This window comes from Sphaerodactylus townsendi, linkage group LG01, assembly GCF_021028975.2.
Source record: "Sphaerodactylus townsendi isolate TG3544 linkage group LG01, MPM_Stown_v2.3, whole genome shotgun sequence".
Lineage (NCBI taxonomy): Eukaryota > Metazoa > Chordata > Lepidosauria > Squamata > Sphaerodactylidae > Sphaerodactylus > Sphaerodactylus townsendi.
This window is the reverse complement of record NC_059425.1, coordinates 25,902,457-25,928,639: the sequence shown is the minus strand read 5'-3', so window position 1 is coordinate 25,928,639 and position 26,183 is coordinate 25,902,457. Positions and strand designations below refer to the sequence as shown.

Here is a 26,183-nt window from a genome sequence, read left to right as displayed (position 1 = left end):
TGCAGCCCACCTTCCAAAGCAGCCATTTTCTTTGGTAGAAGTGGAATGCATGTTTTAAACAAGTAATAAATAAATAAACAATTTATGCAGTTTGGAGAGCAGTTGTAATTCCAGAAGATCGCCAGCTCCCACCTGGTAGGAGGTTAGTTTCTCCGTTCTAAGCAAAATGCATACTGCACATGCACAAAAGCACTCAGCATCTTGTGGGCTGAACCCTGGCATTGGAAAATAGGATATAGGGCTGAGCATTGACAGACAGTCAGTCAGGCAGTCTGATGGACAACTTGAGTTAGAGAGAAGTCCCTGGGGGCTGGGGAATTAGGCTCCCCTTCACTTTAGTACTTAAGAAGAAGAGGAGGAGGAGGAGGAGGAGTTTGGATTTATATCCCCCCTTTCTCTCCTGTAGGAGACTCAAAGGGGTTTACAATCTCCTTGCCCTTCCCCCCTCACAACAACACCCTGTGAGGTAGGTGGGGCTGAGAGAACTCCGAGAAGCTGTGACTAGCCCAAGGTCACCCAGCTGGCGTGTGTAGGAGTGTACAGGCTAATCTGAATTCCCCAGATAAGCCTCCACAGCTCAGGCGGCAGAGCTGGGAATCAAACCCAGTTCCTCCAGATTAGATACACAAGCTCTTAACCTCCTACGCCACTGCTGCTCTTAAGCAAATTTTCCTGTCTTCCTGAGCTGCTGGTAAGAGTAATTCCAGATGGGGAGCAATAAAATAAGACAGGAGCACCATGGCACCTTTATGACTACCTGGGAAAAAATTAGTTTAGCTTTAGTGTGCTACTGGACTCCTGTTTTATTTCCCCTGGTAGAGGTTATTCCGAATGGGAAAAGGAGGCAATGGTAGTAGGGGACTGTAGAAGTGGGTCGGGGAATTGGAATAGCAGACCAGGTGCTCCGGAACAGCAGCAGCAGAAGGCCATTGCTTTCACCTCCTGCATGTGAGCTCCCAAAGGCACCGGGTGGGCCACTGCGAGTAGCAGAGTGCTGGACTAGATGGACTCTGGTCTGATCCAGTAGGCTCTTTCTTATGTTCTTATGTTCTTATGAATGGGGTATATCAGATCCAGTGGCATGTGTATGCCAATTGCTTTCTTGGGGTGCCAGTGAAATAGCACATAATATAAAAGTTACCCCTCAGCTCCTTTGCAGAGTCTTGGAAGACTTAAGACTACACTATCTTATATCTGCTGTTTGGATTGTGTCATCCAGTTTCTTTGACGGGAGAGGCAAAATGTCTTTAGGAGATGTATCCCCCGCTCCTTTTGCCAGTGCAAGAAGCAAGTGCTAGACTTTGGAAGATGCGGCTGGAATGCTTTCATGGCAGAGGCGAAGAAGGATGCAATGAGATCCCCCCCCCCCCCCCATTCTGACATGACCAAGACCTTATAAGGGCTGCGGGAAATGATAAATATTTAGTCATTGCAGAAGCTAAAAATGGAAAAGGGAGGGTAAACGCTAAGAAGAGTGAGTTAAGACTATCAGGAGGGCTGAACAGTTAAAAGAGGGTGTGTGGGTCTGTCAGATGGGGGACCCAGCTGAATGAGAGTAGAATCAAGGCCCCTCCAGTTTTGAGGATTCGGGAATCCCCAGCTCCTGGGCCCTCAGTCTTCCTGCAGTTCATGTTTGTGTTTCAAGACTCAGCCCCACCTGAGCTGGCGAGACTTGGCCCTTTCTTGGCGGTGCAAAGTGGGTGGTGGACATGGTGGGGGAAGGGGAGCAGGCAGCCAGGAAGTGTTCAGTTCTTTAAAAAATAAAAAGGTTTATGCCCGGCTTGGCAGCTTTTCCCCTTTAATTCCTTCCCCTAGGAACTTGCCTATATTTAGAAGTGAAGGATAGGCACTCTGCACCTGTTCAGAGGCACCTCTCTTTATTGCTACAAGGCCGAGTAGTTGTAGTAAAATAAGTTCTGAGGCTAAATTAAAGGCCTGAAAGGAATGTGCCAAAGTCACAGAGACATATTGCAGGCATGAGTCAACTAAGGATGGAAAATATCAGGCATGGTTCAAAATGCCTTTATCTCAAGCCCAATTTGTTGTTCTAAGCATGGGAGATTCTGGGGTTCAAGACTTCCTGAAACTTGTCTTATACACTTTGGAAACTCTGTTTTTATATGGGAAGAGAATGGGTGGGGGGTCATCTGCAGTAAGATAAGAGTTGTCTGCTCATGTTCAAAGAAACATTACAGTAAGTATCTTTGGGTTAAAAGTGATTCTCTAGTTCACCCTCAAACATTTTTATCACAGAGCAGAGGTTTCTGCTAGTTTAACTCTGAGTATGTCTCTAATAGGAGCACCATGGTGCACAGTGTTAAGCATTGTAGTTTTAAGTAGTGTTAAGTAAGTGTTAAGTATTGCAGTCTAAGTTCTGGGCATAACCTGTGTTAAGTCCTAATGGAAGTGTCACGGGCTGGCCACAAAAGAGGCATGAAGCAAAGTGTAGGGAATACTCACAGCTTTACTGATACGAAATAATCAAAGAAGCTCACCGCTCCTTTGGTGCAGCAAAGGTCACACAAGCTCAGTTACCAAAAACCAGTTCAGCAAAGTCCATAAGGTCAGATGTAACACAAGGTTCGGCAAAGTCCCAAAGTCAGGTTTAACACGAGGTTCAGCAAAGTCCATAAAGTCAAGTTTACTACAAGGCTCAGAGCAGGGCAGCCAGCAATGTGAGCTGCTGTTGTCTGCAAAAGCATGAAGCAGCAACCAGCCCTCTTTATCCATGAGGGACTAATTGCCAAGTCTCAGGGAGTCAAGTCTGCGAGCACTCACATCTTGCTTAGGGAGCCGAGTCTGTGAGCAGTCACAGGGCCTTTCCCCACTTACCTTAAGCCCCGCGCTACTCTCCTCAAGTAGCGCGGGGTCCCCCGGCACTCCCCACGACAGGGGCGGCAACAGCGCAGCCACCCTGACGCTGACGCTGTCACACCCCCTCAGCGCGGGCATCCCTGGTGCTCTTGTAAACGGTGCCTTTTGATGACCCCGCGCAGAGCGCAGGGTCGTGGGGAAGCTCGGGTGCGCACCAGGGATGCCGCTCGCTGAGAGCAGTGCGCGGCATAGGGGGGATCGTGGAGAGTGGGAAAATGCCCACATTTTGCGAGCAGCCAGTCTAGCTGATCGCTGGCGCTCTGTCAGGTCCCGTCACAGCCGTTGCCGGCGCTGCTCAAGCAGGGTAGGAGAACTAGGAGGACTGCAAGCTGGGCGGGGCGGGGGGGGGGGTCAGAGGTGAGCTCTGGGCCTGTTCTGGGCGTGCTGGCTGAGATGGCCCTGGAGGTGAGCCCTGGGCCTGTTCTGGGCGTGCTGGCTGAGCTGGCCCTAGGTCTGTAAGGCCATCAGAGGCCGGTGTGGCCGCAGCTGGGTCCTCATCCATCAATGAGGTACTGCGGCTAGGTGTTGCTAAGTCAAAAGACCGGCATCACAAGCTATCATCCTCACTGTCAGACCCAGCAGGGGAACAGACCCTGACAGGAAGTCAGTTTCAGGTAGCCAGCTCAAGGTTGACTCAGCCTTCCATCCTTCCGATGTCGGTAAAATGAGTACCCAGCTTGCTGGGGGTAAAGTGTAGACAACTGGGGAAGACAGTGGCAAACCACCCACGGCATAAACATAGTTCTGCCTAGTGAACGTTGTGATGTGGCATGAGCCCATGGGTCAGTAATGACCTGGTGCTTCACAGGGGACTACTTTTACCTTTTTACCCTGTCTCTAATACCCATATTGTGGTGAGTGGTGAGAGCAGTCATTCCCATGGAGCACATGGCACCTTTCATAGAGTTTCCTGGCATCTGTTCTCTTCTTTCCCAAAGCAAAGAGCCATTCCTGACTTTCCTGTACTTCACTGTAATAGGAGGTGATTCAGAAGAGCCCTGGAGGCATCATCTTTGTCTCTGCAGGGAGCACCTATTTGCAAACAGCTTCTTCCATTGCAGGAGGATACTTGGTTTGGAACCTCCTAACATTTTGTGGAACCTTCCAGTGTTCTGTGATTGGCTGTTGTAGCAACCATTTTGTTATGGTGTCCACGGCCTGATCTTGGGCTTGTAGATTGGACAAGGTCAGGGAACACTAAGTTAGGGCTTTACGCTAGGATGAGACAGGCCCAGCTTCAGATATCCCCTTGCCACAAGCTTGTTGGGTGACCAACTGAAATAAATTTGTGTTTGGCAGCCACTCTCTCTTAGCTTAATTAATTTTAAATACAGTGGAACTTCGGTTTTCATTGCCTTCGGTTTTCATTCTGCCTTTCGGGTTTTCAATGCATTTTTTTCAGTGAAAATTTTGTCTCGGTTTCTCACTCGATTTGCCTCGGTTTTCATCGATTTGGAGTAAGGTGCAGGGGTTTGTGGAGAAAAATCACCTGGACAAAGCTGTTGCAGGCCGTGTCTGCAACTTGTTTAATGACAATGTCTTGCCCCATTTCAGGCAAATCTTAAAGAGGCGTCAGAAACAGACCTCTTTGGACAGCTTTCTGGTGCGACTTTGGTCCATTGGCTCTGAAGCTGGTCCTAGTGTTAGTGTTTGTTACTGTTTTCAGCATTAAACACTATGTTTATTCACCAAAAATGTGTTTCTAGTATGTTTTTTTGGAGTGCCTAGAACGGATTAATTGGATTTACATTGATTCCTATGGAAAAGTTTGCCTCGGTTTTCATCGGTTTCGGTTTTCATCGATTCCTTTCGGACGGATTCCCAACGAAAATCGAGGTTCTACTGTAGTTGTTTTGAGGATTAAATGGCAGCAGGGAGAATCTTTTGAACTCCTCTTTTGATGAAAAGTGGAATACAAATATGGAAGACAGAACATTTGATAATCAAATTCATATTTAAATTACTCTTTAGGTGTATCTCCTGCATGGGAGGGCCTTGGGCTGTTGATTGTGTGTTTTTTTCCAGGTCTGCTGACAATCATGGTGATATTTTTCCAGCATTTAGTTACAAAACAAAAACTTATTTCACCTAGCAACTAGAGTGCCTTGGAGCACATACAAAAAGCTAGTCAGAAGATATGGCTCTGGGGGAGATATATACAAGGCAGTCCTAAACAGAATTACTTCACTGGACTTCACTGGACTTGGAAGGGTTGGGACTGCATTGTTAAGCCCCACCCCTTGCCTGAGAGTAACCTTTATTACCACTTGTGGCAGGCATTGGTCTGCCTTCCCGGTTCTGTGGTGAAAGTGATAGTGTCACTCACTATCAGGCCTTGCTCTGAGGAGAGGAGAAAGGTGCCCGGTGGCTGTATAGAGTTTCTTTGCTGAGCTCAATTTTAACCCAGCGCCTGTAGTGGATTTATGACTCCCAGCCCTGGGACTAAAATTAGCCTTTGGCTACTGGCCCGGGACGATAAAAGATGTTGATAGATGAAGCTGGACATCAGAGATATGTTCCCATCCACAGTCTTTATGGTGTGATCCCATGTTAGAAGACCAGCACTTCCAGATAAGTTGACTACACTTTATCAGCTTCCAGCATGGCCAATTGGCCATGCTGGAAGGGGCTGATGGGAATTGTAGTCCATAACATCTGGAGTGCCAAAGGTTCGCCACCACTGTGCTAGAGTAACGAATATTAAAACCCATCAAGAGGCTTGCAGGGGGAGGTAAGAATTTGGAGATGGGCTCCACGTAACATAACCAAGACCCGCATTATTGTCAGGTTCTAAGCTTACTATGAAGTGCCTGTTAGTATGTGTGGGGAGCTGACTGTAAGTAGTCTCTGGCCAGACAGTCAGCGGCCAATATTATTGCTCTCCACTTTCCCAAGATTCCCAGCATTAGCAAAGGATGTCTGCCACCACTGTTCATTTGGCAGTTGCAGGTGACCCATCGGAACCTGGATAGATGTTTCGGTGCGTGAAGAAGAACAGAAATGTGGCAGGTCCATGCATTAAGATGGGGCCCGATACCACCGGAAACTCCTGCACTAGTTGGAATGAAGGGGAGTTGTGGTGTTCTTATGCTGCCCCCCATTCATTGCGGTGAAGTCTGTTCAAGGGAACCTTTGGAAGAATTGAACACAGTAGGCCAGAACTGTTGACCTTAATGGCTCAAAAATGTCCTCAGATTGCCTCATAGCAGAGCATCTGTACCAGACTGACCTGAGATCAGGGGTCCCCAACGCAGTATTTATGGGTAACAGGGCAAGCACTGAGGCTTTTCCTAGCACCCCCCAAGTATTTTTAGAAACTGGATGGGGTTTTGCCCAACAAGTTTTCTGATTGGTAATGCACATTTGATTGGCTGTGCAGATTTTTAAAACGTTGCTTTGGTGACGGCTGCCACCACAGTACAAAAAACTTCACTGTGTAAGTGATGGCAGCCCTTTTGTGTCTGGCTGTGCCCCAGTGGTGGGATTCAGCTGGTTCGCACCACTTTGGCAGAACCGATTGTTAAAATGGTGCTTGTAAACAACCAGTTGTTAAATTATTTGAATCCCACCACCGGAACCGGTTGTTAAATTATTTGAATCCCACTACTGCTGTGCCCCCTTCAGCAGCCATTTTATGACTATGCTCACCACATTGCCAAAATTCCAAAGCTGCCTGCAGGCTCAAACTCAATCACTGCTGCCCCACCGATGCGCCCATGTTATTCAGTATTATCATTATTTACTTCATTAATAGTCTTACTGAGATACCAAGTGGATTACACAATTGAAACCGTGCAATAGGTCAGTAATATTATAATACCAATAATATCACAAAAGGAGATTACAACATTAGAGAAACAGCACAACAGTATAACATGTACAAAGAGCGAATCAACGAATGCTGTCTATAGGGTGTTGTGTGGTTTCCAGGCTGTATGGCCGTGTTCTAGTAGCATTTTCTGCTGATGTTTCGCCTGCATCTGTGGCTGGCATCTTCAGAGGAATGCTGTGTATAGTTTTATAGGTTCTTCCAGGTTCTGCTCTGGGCCACATCTTGTCTGTGGCCCTAGGAATGATTTAGACTGGATGTACACAGGCCACTTTAAGTTATTTTCTGTCCTTCTGCCGTTGTTGATGTGCACGTAGGAAAAGCCTGCAGTTTCAACGCCACTTTCACAGTGGTGGGATCCAAAAATTTTAGTAACAGGTTTCCATGGTGGTGGGATTCAAACAGTGGTGTAGTGCCAATGGGCGGAGTGGGGCACGATGGGGGCGTGGCCGGGCATTTCGGGGGCGGGGCATTAATAATTTCTCTGTTACTGTAAAAAACTCTTACTGTTAAAAAAAAGTTCCTAATTTCCAGCTGGTATCTTTCTATCCATAATTTAAACTCATTATAGCAAGTCCTATCGTCTACTGCCAGCAGGAACAACTACTTCTCCTCTAATTGACTGCCTGTCAAATACTTAATACTTTCAAATACTTAATTTTGTTTCTAGAAATCAAAAGAAGGATACTTTCCTTAAACAAGGAACTTTACCATATTTCTAAAACATGTTTTTAAAACAGCCCAACAGGGAGAATGGGTAACCCGTTTTCTACCTTCGCTAACCAGCCACATAGGAAACAACAGGACTTTATGATTTTTGGACCTAATGGAATTTCTAATGGAAAAGCAGACCCAATTAGTAACCCCCTCTCAGCACACACAAATAATTAGTAACCCACTCTCGGGAACTGGTGAGAACCTGCTGGATCCCACCTCTGCACTTTCATGGAAGTAAACCCCTTGGAATAAAATAGGGTTTACCTCTGAGCAGATCTGGTTGGGGTTCCTCCTTCAAGGTTCAAGGGCATAGGGGAAAAACAGAAATGTATTCACACAGGTCTTCTGGATTGAGGGAGCAAAAAAGGTTGATTTAACACAGTTTGATCTTCCCCTGCTTTGCAGTGCACATCTTGCCAATTTTTGTTGAGCTTCATTCTGATCATATTGTCAAAAGCTTTCATGGCCGAATCATCTGGCTGTTGTGGGTTTTCCGGGTGCATGTTCTAATAGTTTTTGCTTCTAGTGTCTCACCTGCATCAGTGCTTGGCATCCTCAGAATAATTCACTTTCAGTCCATTTTCACAATTGTTTGCAAGTGGATTTTGCTGTTCCACACAGTAAAATCCATTTGCAAAGTGCACGGAAAGTGGATTGAAAGTGCATTATTCTGCATGTGCAGAAGGGGCCTCTGTGACACAGTGTGGAGTGATTTGTCCCAATCCTTTTGATTTTTAGGATTGACTGCTTAGTTTTATCGCTGGTTGTAATGCTTTTATTTCATTATTGCATTGGTACTTTATTCTCCTTTTCTTTCGTGCCGTTTTGAGACTGATGCCTCCTAAGGCAGTCGTTCCTTGGCTTTTGCTGCATTAGAATTTGTTTGAGATTTTCTTACTGCATTTTATTGGTTTTCTCTTTTTTTGAAACCTCACCTTGTCAGCTGCTTTGAGTGATATATTTAGCAGAAGACAGGCAAGGATAGATTTTTCCTAAAACATGTTTATAGGTGCCATGCTTAGAAATAGAAATGGCTACTTTGAAATACTCCATTCTTGCCCTGGTGGTTTAGCTAGGGCTTAGACCCGGGATATGGAGGCAGCATGACTAATGGGCCCTTTCCCCACTCACCGTTTGCTGTGCGCTACTCTCGCCGAGTAGCGTGGGGTCCAACTGCACTCCCCACTACAGGGGCGGCAACGACGCAGCTGCCCCGACTCTGCTGCTCTTGCGCCCCCTCAGCGCGGGTCATTCTGGCGCTGCTCAAAACAGCGCCTTTCAGAGCGCGAGGCAGTGGGGAAGCCTGGGGAACACGACTCTCGTGCTAAAAAGGTCCTGGACCAGACAAAACCGATGTCATTTTAAAAGTGGGGAAACGGCCATGGTTGTTGTATTGGATTAGAATGTAGGAGACTTGGGTTCAAATCCCCATCCTGTTACATTATTTTCTGGGTGACCATGAAGCACTCACTCACTCTCAGCCCCACCTACCTCATGGAATTGTTATGAGAATAAAGTCAGAAATGGAGATCCATATAACAAAAATCACAATTTTCACCTGACTGGGGGAGGGCGCATCTGTCTCTTAAAGTCTGGCCACAGGTTGTCTCAGTGGGGTTAGGGAGTAAGGAGTAGTAACTCAGCTTTTTGGTTCTTTTGCTGGCTTGGGGGTCTAGCAACAGACCTAGCAACAAATATAAATTTCAGCCAGGGCCTCAGTTGTAGCTTGGGTGAAATGATAACAGTGCAGAGTACCTTGTGTATTCAGAGTGCAGAGTGATTTCATCCCACTCTGCAAGTCTGTGATTAGTGTACAAGACATTTGGGTCAACAGTCCTGTTTCTCAGCCAATGTGTAACTCCAGCATCTGACATTTTAGACCTTAAATATGCTGACAAGAGCGCCAGGCAGGAAGGAATAGAAATGGGATACACTCTTTCCCACTGTAGTCCTAAAATGTTCTACCTGGTGAAAAGGGAGCCAGGACACCTAGGTTCTATCCAGACATTGGAGAACATGGGATATTGGATTAAAAAAGGGTGGGTAGGGGCTGGGATCATGGTATCTGTGAGTTTGATCCTGAATTTCAGGCGGGGAAAGACGTTTCATTCACCCTGGTCAGCCAGCCAGGGTGCCTGGGTCCTGTCTTAAAGACCAGGATGAGGAAGAACTCTGGTGAACAGGTCCAGAGGAGGGCAGCCAAAATGGGAAAAGGTCTGGAATCCATGCCCTACAAGTAGAGAGAGATCTGGGTTATTTAGTTTGATGAAGAGAAGGTTAAGAGGTGACATGATAGCCATGTTTAGATATTTGAAGGGAAGTCATGTTGGTGGAGCAAACTTGTTTTCTGCTACTCCAGAGGCTAGAACAAGGAGTAATGGATGAAGGAAAATAGATTCCACCTAGACATCAGGAAAAACTTCCTGACAGTAAGGGCTGTTCGACAGTGAAATGCACTACCTTGGAGTGTAGTGGAGTCTCCTTCTTTGGAGATTTTTAAAGAGAGGCTAGATGGCCATCTGTCAGGAGTGCTTTGATTGTGTGTTCCTGCATTGCAGGGGGTTGGACTGGATGACCCTTGAGGTCTCTTCCTGTGGAAGGTGGAAGGAAAACATGATCAGGCCTGAAGGACAGTAGGGACTGTTCTCTTTCCATGTGCTTCTATTGCTGGCTGGGTGGGGCTTGGCCTGCTTGGAGGGGGTGAAGGGCTGGAGACACACCCAAGGAGTCTGGGAAACGGAAGATAAACATATTCACCAAAATAACCCCAGTGTTGAGCAAAAGTTCAAGTTATCACGCGGTCTGGAATGTCTCGGGTTAGAAGGCTGTTTCAGAATAGAAATCTGGAGCACTGGCTATTTGCCTAGGGACATGGGATACCCCTTGTCCCCGGGGGCATCGATTGAGGTCATGTGGGGGGGGGGCGCCAAAACATCCTCCTACACAGCCAGTGATTGAGCAAGCCCTAGCAAGCAGGCACTGAAGCAGCCGACTGCTCCCAGTGCCTGTCGTAGCCCCGCCCACTCTGTACGGTGGCCTGGAGTGTCCAGGGGGGAGCTCCGCCTCCCCTCCCTCTGACCCAGCGTGCCTTATTCGCCTTAAATTAAGTGTGGCATTACTCAGAAATCTTCTCCCCGGCCGGCAGGCACAGGAAAAGGCAAGCTGAGCAGGGAGCCCAGCAGCAGCAGAACTGAAGATGATGCTGACGTGTGTTTGGTAAACCTTCAGATGGGGAGTGACTTGTGAGAGATTTGCATGCTTAAAAGTTAATTCCCCTTGCACTGGTTTGGAGCTGTTTCTCAGGCTAGCAGCCTACCTCACCGGGTTGGTGTGAGGACACAATTAGGAAAGTAGTGGGAGAGAGCCATGTATGTTTTGTTGGGGTTGGGGGGTGTTTTGTGAGCTGGTGCAAAAAATCATTGTTTGGTCATCGTGAAGGAGGGTGGCCACCTATGCCGGGGCTGGGGCAGCCGGGGGGGGGGGGGGCTCAGGTTTTGTCCCCAGGCTCCAGTTTGCCTAGATACGCCTCTGATCTGGAGGCATGTATCCTCCCAACCTGTGCCACCCTGAAGACCAGCATAGACCCTGCTGTACGAAAAGAAGCCTATTCTGGGCTCAGAATGAACGGAGACTGTGAAAATAACAGCCACGCATTTTTGTTTCATTGAAGTGCTTAGTGAGTGCACACCTGGAATTGAATCTGACTTCTGGGCAAGCGCCCAGTTGGCCTGGCGCTTCCTTTTGCTCTTCTGCGGAAGTTTTTGAGACAGTTTCCTGGCTTGAGAAAAAAGGGAAAACTCTGACCTCTCCACCACAGCCAGCCAGCTAGCCACAAGCTGGTAATAAACTAAGGTAAGGGGAAGAAGTTTGCTGACTGTCCCCCTTTACCCCAATTTATGTACTTTATTCATACCCAGAACCCCAATTTATATAGTGTGGGACAGTACTGTTATTCCTCTGCTCCTCCACCCTGCATAAAAAGAGAGCAATGGAAAGCAATAGTGCCCTTATCTATAACACACTGACATAAACACCCCTGTTCCAGGGGTGGGATTCAGCAGGTTTGCACCACTGGCAGAACCGGTTGTTAAAATGGTGCTTGTAAACAACCAGTTGTTAAATTATTTGAATCTCACCACTGCCCTGTTCTCTTTTTGCGCAGTTTTTGAAGCTGGCTGGGGTTTTGGGGGGTGATGGAAAAGTATTATATCCAAGGACATAGAGCAGCCCCCTTGTTGTGGGTCCCCCCCCCTCCAATTCCTGAATGCACATTTCTTTTTAACATACAGATCTAACTCTTGGAGCACCTTAGGGAGGGGCAGTTTGGGGTTTTTGAGAGAGGTGTTCATATCTGGCCGTTGGTCCTGGTGGATAATTCAAAATACATAGAGCTGCAGGACTGATGTTAAGCAGGGATATGTCTGATCAGTATGTAGGTGGGAAAAGCAAGAAGACCCCCTTCCCATGTAGGCTGTATAAAATGTTGCGATGGAAATAGGCAGGGTATCAACCCTTATTTCTCACCAATATGTTGTTTCCTCTTCCTCTATTTTGTCCTCACAACAGCCCTGTGAATTAGATTAAGCTAGGAGCGTGTTACTGGCCCAAGATCACACAATGAGAATAGAGTCAAACGCAGGAATACACGCAGGAATACACAGAAGTGCTCCTGACAGATGGCCACCCAGCCTCTGCTTAAAACCCTCCAAAGAAGAAGATTCCACCACCCTCTGAGGCAGTATATTCTACAGTCAAATAGCCCTTACAGCCAGGAAGTTCTTCCTAACATTTAGGTGGAATCTCTTATCATGTACCTTGAATCCATTACTCCTTGTCTTGGTCTTTGGAGCAGCAGAAAACAAGCTTGCTCTCTCTTCAACATGACATCCCTTGAAATATGTGAGCATGCATGCTTTGTCACCCCTAACCTTCTCTTAGGAGAGCAACAGTGGCGTAGTGGTTAAGAGCAGGTGCATTCTAATCTGGAGGAACTGGGTTTGATTCCCAGCTCTGCCGCTTGAGTTGTGGAGGCTTATCTGGGGGATTCAGATTAGCCTGTGCACTCCCACACACACCAGCTGGGTGACCTTGGGCTAGTCACAACTTCTCGGAGCTCTCTCAGCCCTACCCACCTCACAGGGTGTTTGTTGTGAGGGGGGAGGGGTAAGGAGTGTGTAAGCCCCTTTGAGGCTCCTATAGGAGAGAAAGGGGGGATATAAATCCAAACTACTCCTCCTCCTTTTCCTCCTCTTCTTCTTCTTTCCCTCCTCCAGACTAAACTCACCTAGCTCCCTAAGCCTGTCCTCATAGGGCATGGAATCAGACTTTTTACCAGCTTGGCCACTTCCCTCAGGACCCATTCCAGCTTGTTAATATTCTTCTTGACATGTGGTGCCCAGAACTGGACACATTATTCTTTGGCAGAGCTTCTGTGCAGGATTAGGAAACAAACGGCAGTGGGATATAAAATAGTGCATGCTGTGGATAAAGTGGATAAGAGACATTTATTTCTCCTAGAACTCTTTGATTACCCAGTGAAGTAGATTGACTGTAGTTTCAGGAGTGGCAAAATGCTTCTTTGTACAGTATCACTTCCACAAGATGTGGTAGGTAGCTGCTGGTACAGATGGGGGAAGAGTAGCCCGTGTATTTGATTGTTTTATCCTTTCCTTCCTCTGTCTTCATAACAACTCTATGAGGTGTCTAGGCTGAGGAAGAGTAATTGGCCAGGGGTCAACCAGTGAAGTTCATGGTAGAATGTCGATTTCAGCCCAGTTCTTCTCAGAATGTAGCACATTAAGAAGTATTACATTTAACTAGACTACTGTGGGGTCTTATGGCTTTTCCCCAGTCCAGCATGCAATAGTTTTTTCCCCTTTTTGTTTACACATTTGGCAATTGGAGCCTCCATGTTTAGGTGCAACGTGTTGAGGGGAATGCAAGGAATTTGGGGGGCTTCCCAGAGGCATCTGATTGTCCATTGTTGGATGCGGAATGATCAACTGGATGGGTGTCTACTCCCCTATGGCAAATGAGGATTGTCTCCTGGCGAGTAGGCACAAATAGGAGTGTTGTGGGGTTTCCGGGCTGTATGGCCGTGTTCCAGTCGCATTTTCTGCTGACGTTTCACCTGCATCTGTGGCTGGCATCTTCCCCTGAAGCAGGTGAAACTGTCCGCAGAAAATGCTTCTGGAACACGGCCATGCAGCCCGGAAACCCCACAACACTCCAGTGATTCCAGCCGTGAAAACCTTCAACAATACATAGGCATAAACACATTGTAAATGGAAATCTTTTAGGTCTTCAAAGTGTCCAAAATGGTACAAAGTGGGCAACTAAGTGGGCTAGTAAATTTGCTTCTTTTTGTGTTCTCCTTCTGAATTGTTTCCTCTCTAACCCTAGGCAGCCAGACAAGCTGGTTGTGATCTGGACCCGAAGAAACCGACGAATTTGCTCCAAGGTGTGTACCTCTTTCACGTAGGTTGGGGGTTATCCTAAGTGGCTCATCCTAGGGGTGGGGGGGGGATGTCAGAGTGTTCGAGCCTGTCCCAAAGCTACCCTCTGAAGGATCTGGTTTCTGCTTTAGCTGTTCCTTTGACCCTTTTTCAGGCACACAGCTGGCAACCGGGGATCAAGAACCCCTATCGTGGCACAGTGGTATGGATGGTACCTGAAAATGTGGACATCATGGTGACACTCTATCGGGTATGGCATCCACATGCTGGGATCCAACCCAGCCTGGGCTGTCTTGTGAATTCTGACACACAGAAGTTGTTAAGATGAGGCCCTTTCAAGATCTGTCAGCAGGTCCTTAGCTAGAATGTGATTGTGAGGGGGCAGGGGGCTTGCTTTCAGAAATCAGTGTTTACGCTGTGTTCAGAGATAAACACACTCAAGCTTTCAGCTTCTCTGTGTAGTACATTCAGTCCTACTGAATAGTCCTCTTTGTTTTTTCCAGGATCCCCATGTAGAGGAATATGAAGACAAGGACTGGACCTTTGTGATTGAAAACGTAAGTTGAAACCAGTCTGGTTCTAGGGGTGACTTGATATTTGTGCACCCAAGCGAAGGGCTCAAGAGTCAGAGTTTTCTCCTTGCTTACAGGAGCAGCAGTGGCATAGTGGTTAAGAGCAGGTGTACTCTAATCTGGAGGAACCAGGTTTGATTCCCCGCTCTGCCGCTTGAGTTGTGGAGGCTTATCTGGGGGATTCAGATTAGCCTGTGCACTCCAACACACACCAGCTGGGTGACCTTGGGCTAGTCACAGCTTCTCGGAGTTCTCTCAGCCCCACCTACCTCACAGGGTGTTTGTTGTGAGGGGGGGAAGGGAAAGGAGTTTGTAAGCCCCTTTGAGTCTCCTTACAGGAGAGAAAGGGGGGATATAAATCCAACTCTTCTTCTTCTTATGGAAGCAAAGCAGGGTCTTAGCAATTTACTACTCTTTATGCTACTGCCAAGAGTCAGTCTTGGCCTCTGGCAAGTCATGTGGCAAAGTGCATCAAATAAAATGCAATAAAAGTTTTAGGCGTAAACAAATGAAATGTCTCCGTATGAACTGTCTCACACAATGGCGATAGAAGTAAATTGTGGGAGCCTTCTTGATAATAGAAGTCTGATGTGATCTCTTGGATTGGGGAAGAGAGAAGACTAGCTGGACCACCCTAGAGAGGGCTGTGCTGGTTTGCCCGTGGCGTCACCTGTGGTACTTATGATAGGCAATTGCCTACAGCATAGGTGTCAAACTTGCAGCCCTCCATATGTTATGGACTACAGTTCCTATCATCCCCTGCCAGCATGATGCTGGCAGGGGATGATGAGAACTGTAGTCCATAACATCTGGAGGGCCGAGTGTTTGACACCTATGGCCCACAGCAAGTCTTCAGTGGCAAATCTAAGGCATGGGATAAAATACATGAGTGAACACTATCATTCAGACATCCAGGATCCAGATAAAAGCCTGTACTTTGCATTGAGCCCAGAAACCCCCTGATAATGAGGGCTAAGTCCCTGTCAAGAGATTAGAAGCTACCATATGTCTCAATGACCGATATATTTCTAATTAGTGATTTTGAAAAGAAAAACCCTCTTGCCTGTCTAATTGTAAGATTGAGCTGGCTGAAGTATTATAGACATAGCAACAATAATTAAAAGGAGCCAAACTACAGCCACATCTGGTGTGGTTAGAATGTGGTTACAGTGACAAACTAGGATTTGGGAGACCCACGTTCAAATCCCCAGTCTGCCATGGGAACTCAGTGGGTTACCCTGGGCCAGTCACACACTCTCTGCCTAGCCTACTAACAGGGAAACTATAAGGATATAAAGGAGAAGCTCGATATATGCTGCTTCTGGTCTCCACTGGAGCAAACAGGCTCCCTAAAGAGACCAGGGCCCTGCGGGATCTACAGAGGGCCTTTCCCCACTTACCTTTAGCCCTGCGCTACTCTCCTCAGGTGAAGCGCTGGTCCCCAGGCACTCCTTAATTCATAGGGCGGGCGGCAGCGCAGCCGCTTCTTGACGCTGCCGGGCTGTCAGTGTCCCTCAGCGTGCAGCATCCCTGGTGCTCTTGTAAACGGTGCCTTTTGATGACCCCACGCAGAGTGCGGGGTCGTGGGGACGCTGGGGCACGCACCAGGGATGCCGCGCGCTGAGAGCAGCGTGCGGCATAGGGGGGATCATGGTGAGTGGGGAAACGCCCAGAGTTTCCATGGGGCCTGTAAAACAGAAGCATATATATATATGCTTGATGTACACTGCCCTGAGCCCTTCAGGAGAGGGTGGTCTAAAAATGGAATGAATGAATGAATGAATGAATGAATGAATGAATGAATGAATGAATGAATGAATGAATGAATGAATGAATGAATGAATGAATGAATGAATGAATGAATGAATGAATGAAGTAGATAAATATTAGGGTGCTGTGTGGTTTCCGGGCTGTATGGCTGTGTTCTAGCAGCATTCTCTCCTGACGTTTCACCTGCATCTGTGGCTGGCATTTTCAGAGGATCTGATAGATGCAGGCAAAACGTCAGGAAAGAATGCTGCTAGAACACGGCCATACAGCCCGGAAACCACACAGCACCCTAGTGATTCTGGCCGTGAAAGCCTTCGACAATATATAGATAAATATTGTTTTGAAGTGTGGAAGGCTGGATTGCTGAGTATGGTGGGAGGTGGAGTCTGCTGAACTATAACAGAAGTGGAGGGATTCTGGATTTCTGACTTTTATGTGAAGATTTTGTAGCTTTTGAAAATCCAAAACAGATTTGTGCTGTTCCCACTTCCCCATAATACATCCCAATATGGCAGTTAAACAGTGAAGAGCAGCAGGGCAGCTATTTCAGTAGTAGAATCCAGTAAGGCTGGGAGTGGGGGTTGTGAGGCTTACAGAAAAGAGAAGTTTGAGAGCGGTGAATTGTGGGAACCGAGGGGAAGGCTGAGTTTGTGGGAAGTGGGGTCAGTTTCCCTGCTGAAACTGTGATTGTTGCCCCTGCACTAGGAGTCGAAAGGGCAGCGGAAGGTGCTGGCGTCGGTGGATGTCAACCTCAAACGCTTCGCCAGCCAAACCCCTACCCAGGTCGACCTCAATCTGAAGCTGAAGCCGCGGTCGGTGAAGGTGGTGGCAGCCACACTGCAGCTCACGCTTTGTTGCGCGTTCCTGTACGAGGGAAAAGCCACGTGAGTGCTACCTCAGGGGGAGAAAAGCTTGGTCACACATGGGCCCTTATTAAGTGGAGAGAGGCTTTGGCTCTTCCAGTCCCTTCTCCTCACCATATAATAGGATCTCCATAAAGTTAAATGGGTGTTTGTCTCCAAGAGAGCAGGGAAGTCGCTTCAGGCTAAACGTTCTGCCATGGCGGTGGGGGTAGTCCTTCACACACACACCTGCACCCACACACAATTGGTGCAGACCAAAAGGCAGCTGGCCACCCATGACTCCCCTTCTCCTCTCCTCTTGCCCTTCTGCAGAGATGAGGACATGCAAAGTTTAGCCAGTCTGATGAGTGTCAAACCCGCTGACATCGGCAACCTGGATGACTTCGCTGACAGTGAAGAAGAATCAGAGGAAGCCCCGAAGCACAGCCGACAGGTGGAATCAGAGGAAGCCCCAAAGCACAGCCGACATGCGGACAGTGCAGGCCATGGGGTGCCTTCTAAAGGTGGGAGGCTCTTTTCTATCTTCCTCTTCTGATCCCACAGACCAACAGCCCGCTGGTGAAAAACCAAATGGGGGCAGGACTGAGATTTGGGGTTCCCTTCCTACATCTTGACCCCACTGCCTTGATGGACAATAAAAGCAGAGTAGTGTTAAAGGCTTTCATAGCCAGAATCAACTGCCTCTTGTGGGTTTTTCAGGCTGTGTGGCCGTGGTCTGGTAGTTTTTGCTCCTAATGTTTCGCCCACATCTATGACTGTCATCTTCAGAGGGATGTCACAGTAAGGTAAGTTTCTCTTCATGAAAATAAAAAACTCATCTTATTGTGACATGCCTCTGAAGATGCCAGCCTGGCCCAAACAGTACCAAAATCCTAAATGGCTTGGTGCCAGAATATATAAGCTAGTTTGGATACTCAGACCATTATTGATGGCCCTGTCCAAGTTGCTCCTATCTTTAGAAGTGGGTACCTGCTCATGACAGGACCTTTTAGTTGACTATGGACCTTTTCCCTCACGGAGACCCAGGTGACGTCTTCCTTCACCTCCTTCTTTAGGCCTGCCTTGGTCTCCATCAGTCTCCTCCTGTCATATAGTAGGAATCTCCTTTTTAGACAAAGAGAGTTGTGTGTCCTGTGGGCTATACATTTTCTGACTGTTTACTAGTACCACAGATATCCATAGAAATCTGCCTTGAGTCCAGATTTGGAAGGAGGTGCATTAAAATAGTGTAAATAATTAATAAAACCTTTTGGGCAACAACCTCCATCTATTTTAATGCCTGATTTTATTTTGGTGGTTGCATTTGTTATGCCTTTGTTTTCTCATTTTGCCAGCATCCTTAAAGGCCTGTTGTCAGGCAGAAAGGCGGCATCGAAGTGTTCTTATCTAAACATGTCATGGGAGGGGACATTTCAAAGTGGGAGGGAGCATCATGGAAAAACAGGAAGCTTCTCCTTCCTGTCTTCATCCCCAAAGTTGCTGGTTGCTCTGAGGTTGCCCTGGGCCAGAGTTCTTTTTGTTTTGTTCAGATGCTCTGAAATTTCTACCCTCTCCTGCAACATCCATTTGATTCCCAGGCACACAGCTTCAGAACCCCTTAGACTTTCCCTGTGGTCCCAGTATTAATTTGGAATGGTGCACCCTCTGTGCTTTTGTTCTTTTTGTTGTTGTTGCATGGGCCAAATTCAGTAAAGTGTGCAGTATGCAGAAATTGCCAACATTTGCATCATTTGTTCTTCTGCTGTTTGTCAGGGAAGGGCCCAGCAGCTGTCCCAGCCACCCTCAGAAAAATCTCACTCAACCTTCTCTCCTAGGCCCCTTCTGCACATGCAGAATAATGCACTTTCAATCCACTCTCGGTGCACTTTGCAGTTGGATTTTACTGTGCCGAATAGCAAAATCCACTTGCAAACAATTGTGAAAGTGGATTAAAAGTGCATTATTCTGCCTGTGCAGAAGGGGCCTTACTGTTGAGGTTTCATCCATCCTTCGCCACCATGAGACTTAGAAACGTTGTTTTAAATTATTTATTTAAAGCGAACGTTCTCTGAAGGTTTGATGTTCTCTGCTGTGTACCAAACACTGTGTTGCTGCTACTGTGCTATCCTAACATTTCAGAACTTTTCAACCAGACCTGGTATTTAAAAAAAAACACCCTTTATACCTCCCAAACATCTCTGGGGGATGGGTGTCTAGGATTTCTTTATTCTAAGTCAGGAGGTCCTGCATCTTCTTACGCTGCTGGAAGTCTTATTACTTATGCATGGACTTTTAAAAATGTCTCTCTGCTTTCCCCCTCTTCTAGGATTAGTAGTCCCCAATTGGCTGTGCTGTTTGCATGTCCTATCTTCTGCTTGTAGTCATTCTCCTTCTTTCTCTCTCTTTCTTTTCTGACTGTATCATCCGTTCAGGATTCCTCCAAAATGTGCTGACGGACTATTTCCCAGGTAGGCTTCTCCAAACCACCTTTCTTGATTGCATAAGGATGCAAAATCAAAGAATACTCCACACCCTTCAACCAGATGGTTCTTTTCACAGTTGGGAACAAAAGAGTACAACTGCACTCCTCTGAGTTCCCATGCATGCTTTCCAGTCCAGTTCATAACCCTCATTTGCTTTAACAAGCTTAACTGCTTCTCTTGGGTGTCACCTGCTCAGTGTACAATGGGGGATTGTAGAATGCTAGAAATGAATAAGGACTGGTCTCTGCCCTGAGCTGCTTACAATCTAATCTTAGAGGAAAGCAAAAGAGCAAGGAGGAGGCTAGGGAAATAAGGGATGAGTGATCGAAAGACTGTGTTGGTATTTCAGTCGTGTCTGAAGGGTTAAACTTATACATGACACTGGAATTCCATAGATGGAACTCCTGACATGTTTGCTTGTAGAAAGCGGCAATAGCAGGGCTCAAAATGGATCGGGGCGATGGTGCTGGGAAAGGGTGGATCAATTATTTAATTCATTCCACATTCCACATGGCTTCCCTGATTGGAAACAGTCCCACCCTACCCGCTGCCCGCAGCAGTATTTTCAGGCCCAGCAGAGAAAAAAACCAAGTTCTTTGTACTGTACAACTAAGTTTTCTCCACTAGGAATTAAAATAATCTGGAGTCAGTTTCAATTTGGAAAGAATTAACCCTCTCCCGTTTCCCAAGACTATGGTTGGTATCTTCTCCTTGGGGATGTGGGGGAGGGAGAATAAATAAAATAACGTATCTGGTATTGCTGTGATGGAAATACCAGGGCTTGAACCAGAGACGTATTGAACAACATGTGTCATTTGGCCACTTAAAGGGATTAAACCGAAGGCTTTACAGATTAGATTGTTTTGATTTGAAGAGAGAGAGGGAAGTCAGAACCATGCACATATTTGGAAGGGTGTTCCAGGTCTGAGAGCTGCAAGGGAAAACGGACAGAGTCATTATATATCTTGGGCAGGCAGCAACCCTTTCTCTCTTTCTGTTCTCCCTCAACTTGATTCCCCTCTTCCCCACTGCACAGACACTTCACGGGATTTGAACACCCTGGCAGAGGAAGAGGAGGACACCTCGGTCCAGGCCACAAGTCAAGCAGCTTCAGCAACTTTGGCCTCTTCCAGGGCCCTTATGAAGGAAGGTACGTGTTTAGCTACCTGAAGCAAACAATCACAGAGTAACCTTTTCCAAAAGAGGTGCCCCAGTTTTGCTGTGTTGTAAATCCTGTCAGCCTTCTAATGAATTGCCTCCATTTTTTCCTGGTAGGCTCCTTGCTTTAAATTGCTGTATGGTTGGCTATATCTGTTCCTATCAGTCTACTCCCATGCATGGGAAGCTGCATCTGTTGAGTTTCTGACTATTGCTCTGCTGTAGAGGCATCGAAATCCAGCCAGAAAAAAAGGAGGCCGTGCTAGGCCCATATGACCAACAATTCATTTTCTGAAATGAATCAATTAGGACTATAAGGAGACTGGTACAGTGTTTGTTTTGTGGTCAAACAGGACTGAGAATCCCTGAGCATGTGCAGAGTGCCTTGCTGCAATCAGAATCTTTTCTCTGTATAATTTTTCCTCTTTATAATTCTTTCCCATCACAAAAATTATGTGCTATGATTTCTGAATTACTATGGGCGATTTCCCGCTGGCAACTAATCCTGGGATAGTCACCCGAAATATCCAGGTTTCCTCTCAATCTCCCCACTGCCGAACCGCAGAACACAGATCAGTCCCATTTCTGGCGCCCCCCCCCACCCCCATTACAGGATTTTCCTGGACCTGCTTGTATATGCACCTTTTTGAAAAAAACACTCCAATGGGAGCTAATAGGAGATGGGGGCTACACATTTGAGGGTCCATAACTTTGGCCCCCATGAACCAAGCGACACCAAACCTGGTTGGTATCATCAGGAGAGTCTCCTACTGATACCACCCAGGTTTTGTGACTTTTGGTCCGGGGGCCCCCAAAGCTATGGACTCCCAAAGGGAATGTCCCCATTGTTTCCAATGGGGGCTACACATTTGAGGGTCCATAACTTTGGCCCCCATGAACCAAACTTCACAAAACCTGGGTGGTATCATCAGGGGGGTCTCCTAAAGATACTCTGAAATTTTGGTGCTGCTAGCTTAACAATTGCACCCCTGACAGCAGACACCCCGCCAAGGGGCAGGCCTAGAAGTCTTTACTAGAAATAAGCTTCAATGAGGATGTTGGAACCTGGATGAAAAGGTGCTGATTCTTTTGAAACTTGGTTGTACCTAGATTAAATTTTCAGTGGGAATTCGGCCTATATTAATCAGAAGAAGAGTATTGACACCCATCCAGTGAAGCTAATGGGCATTAGATTCAGAAAGAAAAAAATATCAAACAGTGCCACACTGTGTAACTGTAACAGACAGGACATGTCAGCCAAGGAAGAAAATCCTTAGGATGGTAATTTAAAATACTCACTTGTTCTTCTTGAGACACTCTTTCTAAATATACACATTTACATGTCAGTTTAATTCTGTCCTGATAATCATTATTCTAATTTTACAATATTGTCCTAAGGATTTTCTTCATTGGCTGACATGTCCTGCTGCTGTTTAATATTTATCTCTCTCTGTTTTTTTCAGTTTGCTGCCTTTTGATGGTATTTATGGACAGTAGATTCAGGATGAACAAAAGGAAATTCTGCTTTACTGAATGAATGATTAAAATGTGGAATTTTCTGCCAGAGGATGCAGTGATAGCCTTAGGCATGGATGGCTTTAAAAAGGGGTTAGACAGATTCATGTGAGGCAAGTCTATCAGTGGCTGCTGGCCATGGTGACTAAAGGAAATCTTCACAGTTAGATGCAATAAATCTCTCAATACCAGTGCCAGGAGGCTGCATCAGGGGAAGGGCCAGCGTGGCACAGTGGTTAAGAGCAGTTGGATTCTAATCTGGAGAACTGGATTTGATACCCTACTCCTCCACCTGAGTGGTGGAGGCTTATCTGGTGAACCAGATGTGTTTCTGCACTCCTACATTCCTGCTGGGTGACCTTGGCCTTGTCGTTCTTAACCCATCTCACAGGATACATGGATTCAATCCTATAGTTACCCCTGGCTCATTCCGCACATGCAGAATAATGCACTTTCAAACTGCTTTCAGTGCTCTTTGAAGCTGTGCGGAATAGCAAAATCCACTTGCAAACAGTTGTGAAAGTGATTTGAAAATGCATTATTTTGTGTGTGCGGAAGGGGCCCTAAGGTCGTTGGAGGAAGAACAAGATGAAAACGTACTAGATAGCAGCATATGATGTAATGAGAGATGCCTGATTTGTGTCAAAGTTCAGCTCCCCATTTTTTTAACAGTAAGGCTGAACCTTGGAATACATAAATCCTTCTGGGCATGTGCAGAATGGCTTTTATCCTCTGCTTACATGCCTCAGCCTGTTCCCATACATTTAGGTTGCAACGTTAAGCACACTTTTTAGGAAATAAATCTCATGGCCCTTAGCAAAAAGCTTTAGATTGAATTTTTAAGCATTGACTGCTGGGGATCCAGGACTGATAGAGCCACTTCCTGGTAGTTGTGATAGAGCTGTTCATGCTCTCCCTGCCCAATTCTCTGGAACTAAAAAGATAGGAAACACTGTATTGTCGAAGGCTTTCACGGCCGGAATCACTTGGGTGCTGTGTGGTTTCCGGGCTGTATGGCCGTGTTCTAGCAGCATTCTCTCCTGACGTTTCGCCTGCATCTGTGGCTGGCATCTTCAGAGGATCTGATGTTGGGAAAGCAAGTGGAGTATATATCTGTTGGAGTGTCCAGGGTGGGTGGGGAAACCTTGCCTGTGAGTAACAAAGGCGGCAACCAGGTCAATAGTTGAGGGCATCTGAATAGAAGTATGAGTAACAATGAAGACTATAGCCTGGGAGTAACCCTGTAGATAGCAAGGTCACTGGTGGGAGCATCTGAATAGAAGTATCTTGGCCTTTGTTTCTTTGTCTATGGTCATCCTGTGTTTGTGTGGAGCTGGTTTGACTAGGGTCAAGACTGTGTCAAACCAGCTCCACACAAACACAGGATGACCATAGACAAAGAAACAAAGGCCAAGATACTTCTATTCAGATGCTCCCACCAGTGACCTTGCTATCTACAGGGTTACTCCCAGGCTATAGTCTTCATTGTTACTCATACTTCTATTCAGATGCCCTCAACTATTGACCTGGTTGCCGCCTTTGTTACTCACAGGCAAGGTTTCCCCACCCACCCTGGACACTCCAACAGATATATACTCCACTTGCTTTCCCAACATCAGATCCTCTGAAGATGCCAGCCACAGATGCAGGCGAAACGTCAGGAGAGAATGCTGCTAGAACACGGCCATACAGCCCGGAAACCACACAGCACCCATAGGAAGCACTGTTTGCATGTGTATCATTCCTGAATCAACTTCTTACAACCATACTTCGTAGTTTATTCTTTCTGTTTACACATAATAACCATTTCTTTGGGGGCTTCCCTGATGTCCTTGTCTTTTAACACCGTACTGGAAAAACTAATAGTTCTGCAAACCCACATCCCCTGTGCAGCTTCTTACAAAACCACAACTTTCTGTCTGATGGTTTTGGCGGACTTTTGATTCCTTCTTGCTGGTGCTATGCGCAAGGCCTGAGGAAACTCCCCGTTATGTGAAGCTCTGTCATTCTTTCGTTTGCCTTTGGCAGCTGGCAGACACTGTGATTTGAAGTGAAAAACCTGTGTGAGTGGAGGGGTTTCTTAACTCTCCCCCTGTACTCTTTCCCTCCATTGAAATCACCTTCTCCTCTGGGCCACCAAGTCCAACCCCCTGCAATGCAGGAACACACAGTCAAAGCATTCCTGTCAGATGGCCATTCAGCCTCTCTTTAAAAACCTCCAAAGAAGGAGACTCCACCACACTCTGAGGTAGCACATTCCACTGTCGAACAGCCCTTACTGTCAGGAAGTTTTTCCTGATGTTTAGATGGAATCTCTTTTCCTTCACCTCAAACCCATTACTCCTGGTCCTAGTCTCTGGAGCTGCAGAAAACAAGCTTGCTCCCTCACCAACATGACATCCCTTCAAATATCTAAACATGGCTATCCTGTCACCTCTTAACCTTTTCTTCACCAAACTAAACATACTCAGCTCCCTAAGTCTCTCCTCATAGGGCAGTGATGGCGAACCTTTTTGAGGCTGAGTGCCCAAATTGCAACCCAAAACCCACTTATTTATCACAAAGTGCCAACATGGCAATTTAACCTGAATACTGAGGTTTTAGTCCTGCGTGAACCCGCTGCTCTGCCCTGCGCTGCTCCAGTGCCTCCACCCCACCCACTCGAGAAGGGGCCAGCCTGCTCTAGCCTCCAGCAAGTCCTGCGCACACTTCTCTGCACCTCTCTAACATCTCCACCTCCTCCGCCTCTGCCCCCCCCCTTGGGCAGCAGCCATCCGGAGCACAGGCACCAGGCCTGCCAGCCAAGTCCTCCCTGCTCTCCGCAGGGCGTTGTGCCCAGCGGCCCAAGCCAGCCTAGGTGTGTGTGTGTGTGTGTGTGATTTTCTCCCCCACCCCCATGATGAATCCTGTGCGCGCATGCCCACAGAGTGAGCTCTGAGTGCCACCTCTGGCACTCGTGCCATAGGTTCGCCATCACTGTCATAGGGCATGGATTCCAGACCTTTTTCCATTTTGGTTGCCCTCCTCTGGACCCGTTCTAGCTTGTCAATATCGTTCTTGAATTGCGGTGCCTAGAACAGTACGCAATATTCCAGGTGAGGTCGAACCAGTGCAGAATAGAGAGGTACAATTACATCCCTCAATCCTATTGATACAGTCCAGAATCGTATTGGCTTTCTTGGCCACTGCATCACACTGCTGACTCATGTTCCGTTTGTGGTCTACTAAGACTCCCAGATCCCTTTTGCATGTAGTATTTATTGTCAAGCCAGGTGTCACCCATCTGTGCATTTCATTTTTTTTGTTAAAGTGTAGTATCTTACATTTATCTCTGTTGAAATTCATTTTGTTTGTTTTGGCTCAGCTCTCTAACCTGTCCAGGTCATTTTGAATTCTGACCCTGTCCTCTGGGGTGTTAGCTAACCCTCCTATTTTGGTGTCATCTGCAAATCTGATTAGCATACCCTCTATTCCATCATCCAAGTCGTTGATAAAAATACTGAATAGCACTGGACCTAGGGCCGAACCCAGTGGTGGGATCCAAAAATTTTAGTAACAGGTTCCCATGGTGGTGGGATTCAAACTGTGGCATAGCGTCAATGGGGCTGGGTGGGGCACGACGGGTGTGTGGCCAGGCATTCCGGGGGCGTGGCATTCCTGGGCAGGACTGTGGCAAGGACGCAGCTGCTGCCCCGGTCCTTGGGCAGGAAACGAATGCACGAGGGCGCAGGCTGCCATGCACGCCGGTGCACCTCCTGCTAGACTGCTTCAAGTTCTGCACGCTACTGCTGAGAGGAGGGGCGTAACTAAGGCAAAAAATGATGTGGCAAAATCATCAATTAGTAACCCCCTCTCGGCACACACAAATAATTAGTAACCTACTCTCGGGAACCTGTGAGAACCTGCTGGATCCCACCTCTGGCTGAACCCTGTGGCCCAGTGCTATTGAATATTTGTATCAATGACTT

At 47.0% G+C, this 26,183-nt stretch overlaps 1 protein-coding gene across 7 annotated transcripts in view; it reads left to right on the top strand.

Moving 5' to 3' along the window:
* EHBP1L1 (EH domain binding protein 1 like 1) overlaps positions 1-26,183 on the top strand; it is a 61,488-nt gene that overhangs the window by 10,801 nt on the left and 24,504 nt on the right. For 6 of the 7 annotated variants that reach the window (XM_048514665.1, XM_048514660.1, XM_048514673.1 and 3 more), the window contains 7 exons: positions 13,823-13,880; positions 14,030-14,125; positions 14,379-14,432; positions 16,923-17,101; positions 17,393-17,583; positions 19,492-19,527; positions 20,579-20,692. In XM_048514665.1, the coding sequence (XP_048370622.1) occupies positions 13,823-13,880; positions 14,030-14,125; positions 14,379-14,432; positions 16,923-17,101; positions 17,393-17,583; positions 19,492-19,527; positions 20,579-20,692 (728 nt within the window). The remainder of the gene's footprint in view (positions 1-13,822; positions 13,881-14,029; positions 14,126-14,378; positions 14,433-16,922; positions 17,102-17,392; positions 17,584-19,491; positions 19,528-20,578; positions 20,693-26,183) is intronic. The other variant, XM_048514656.1, reaches the window with a different exon arrangement.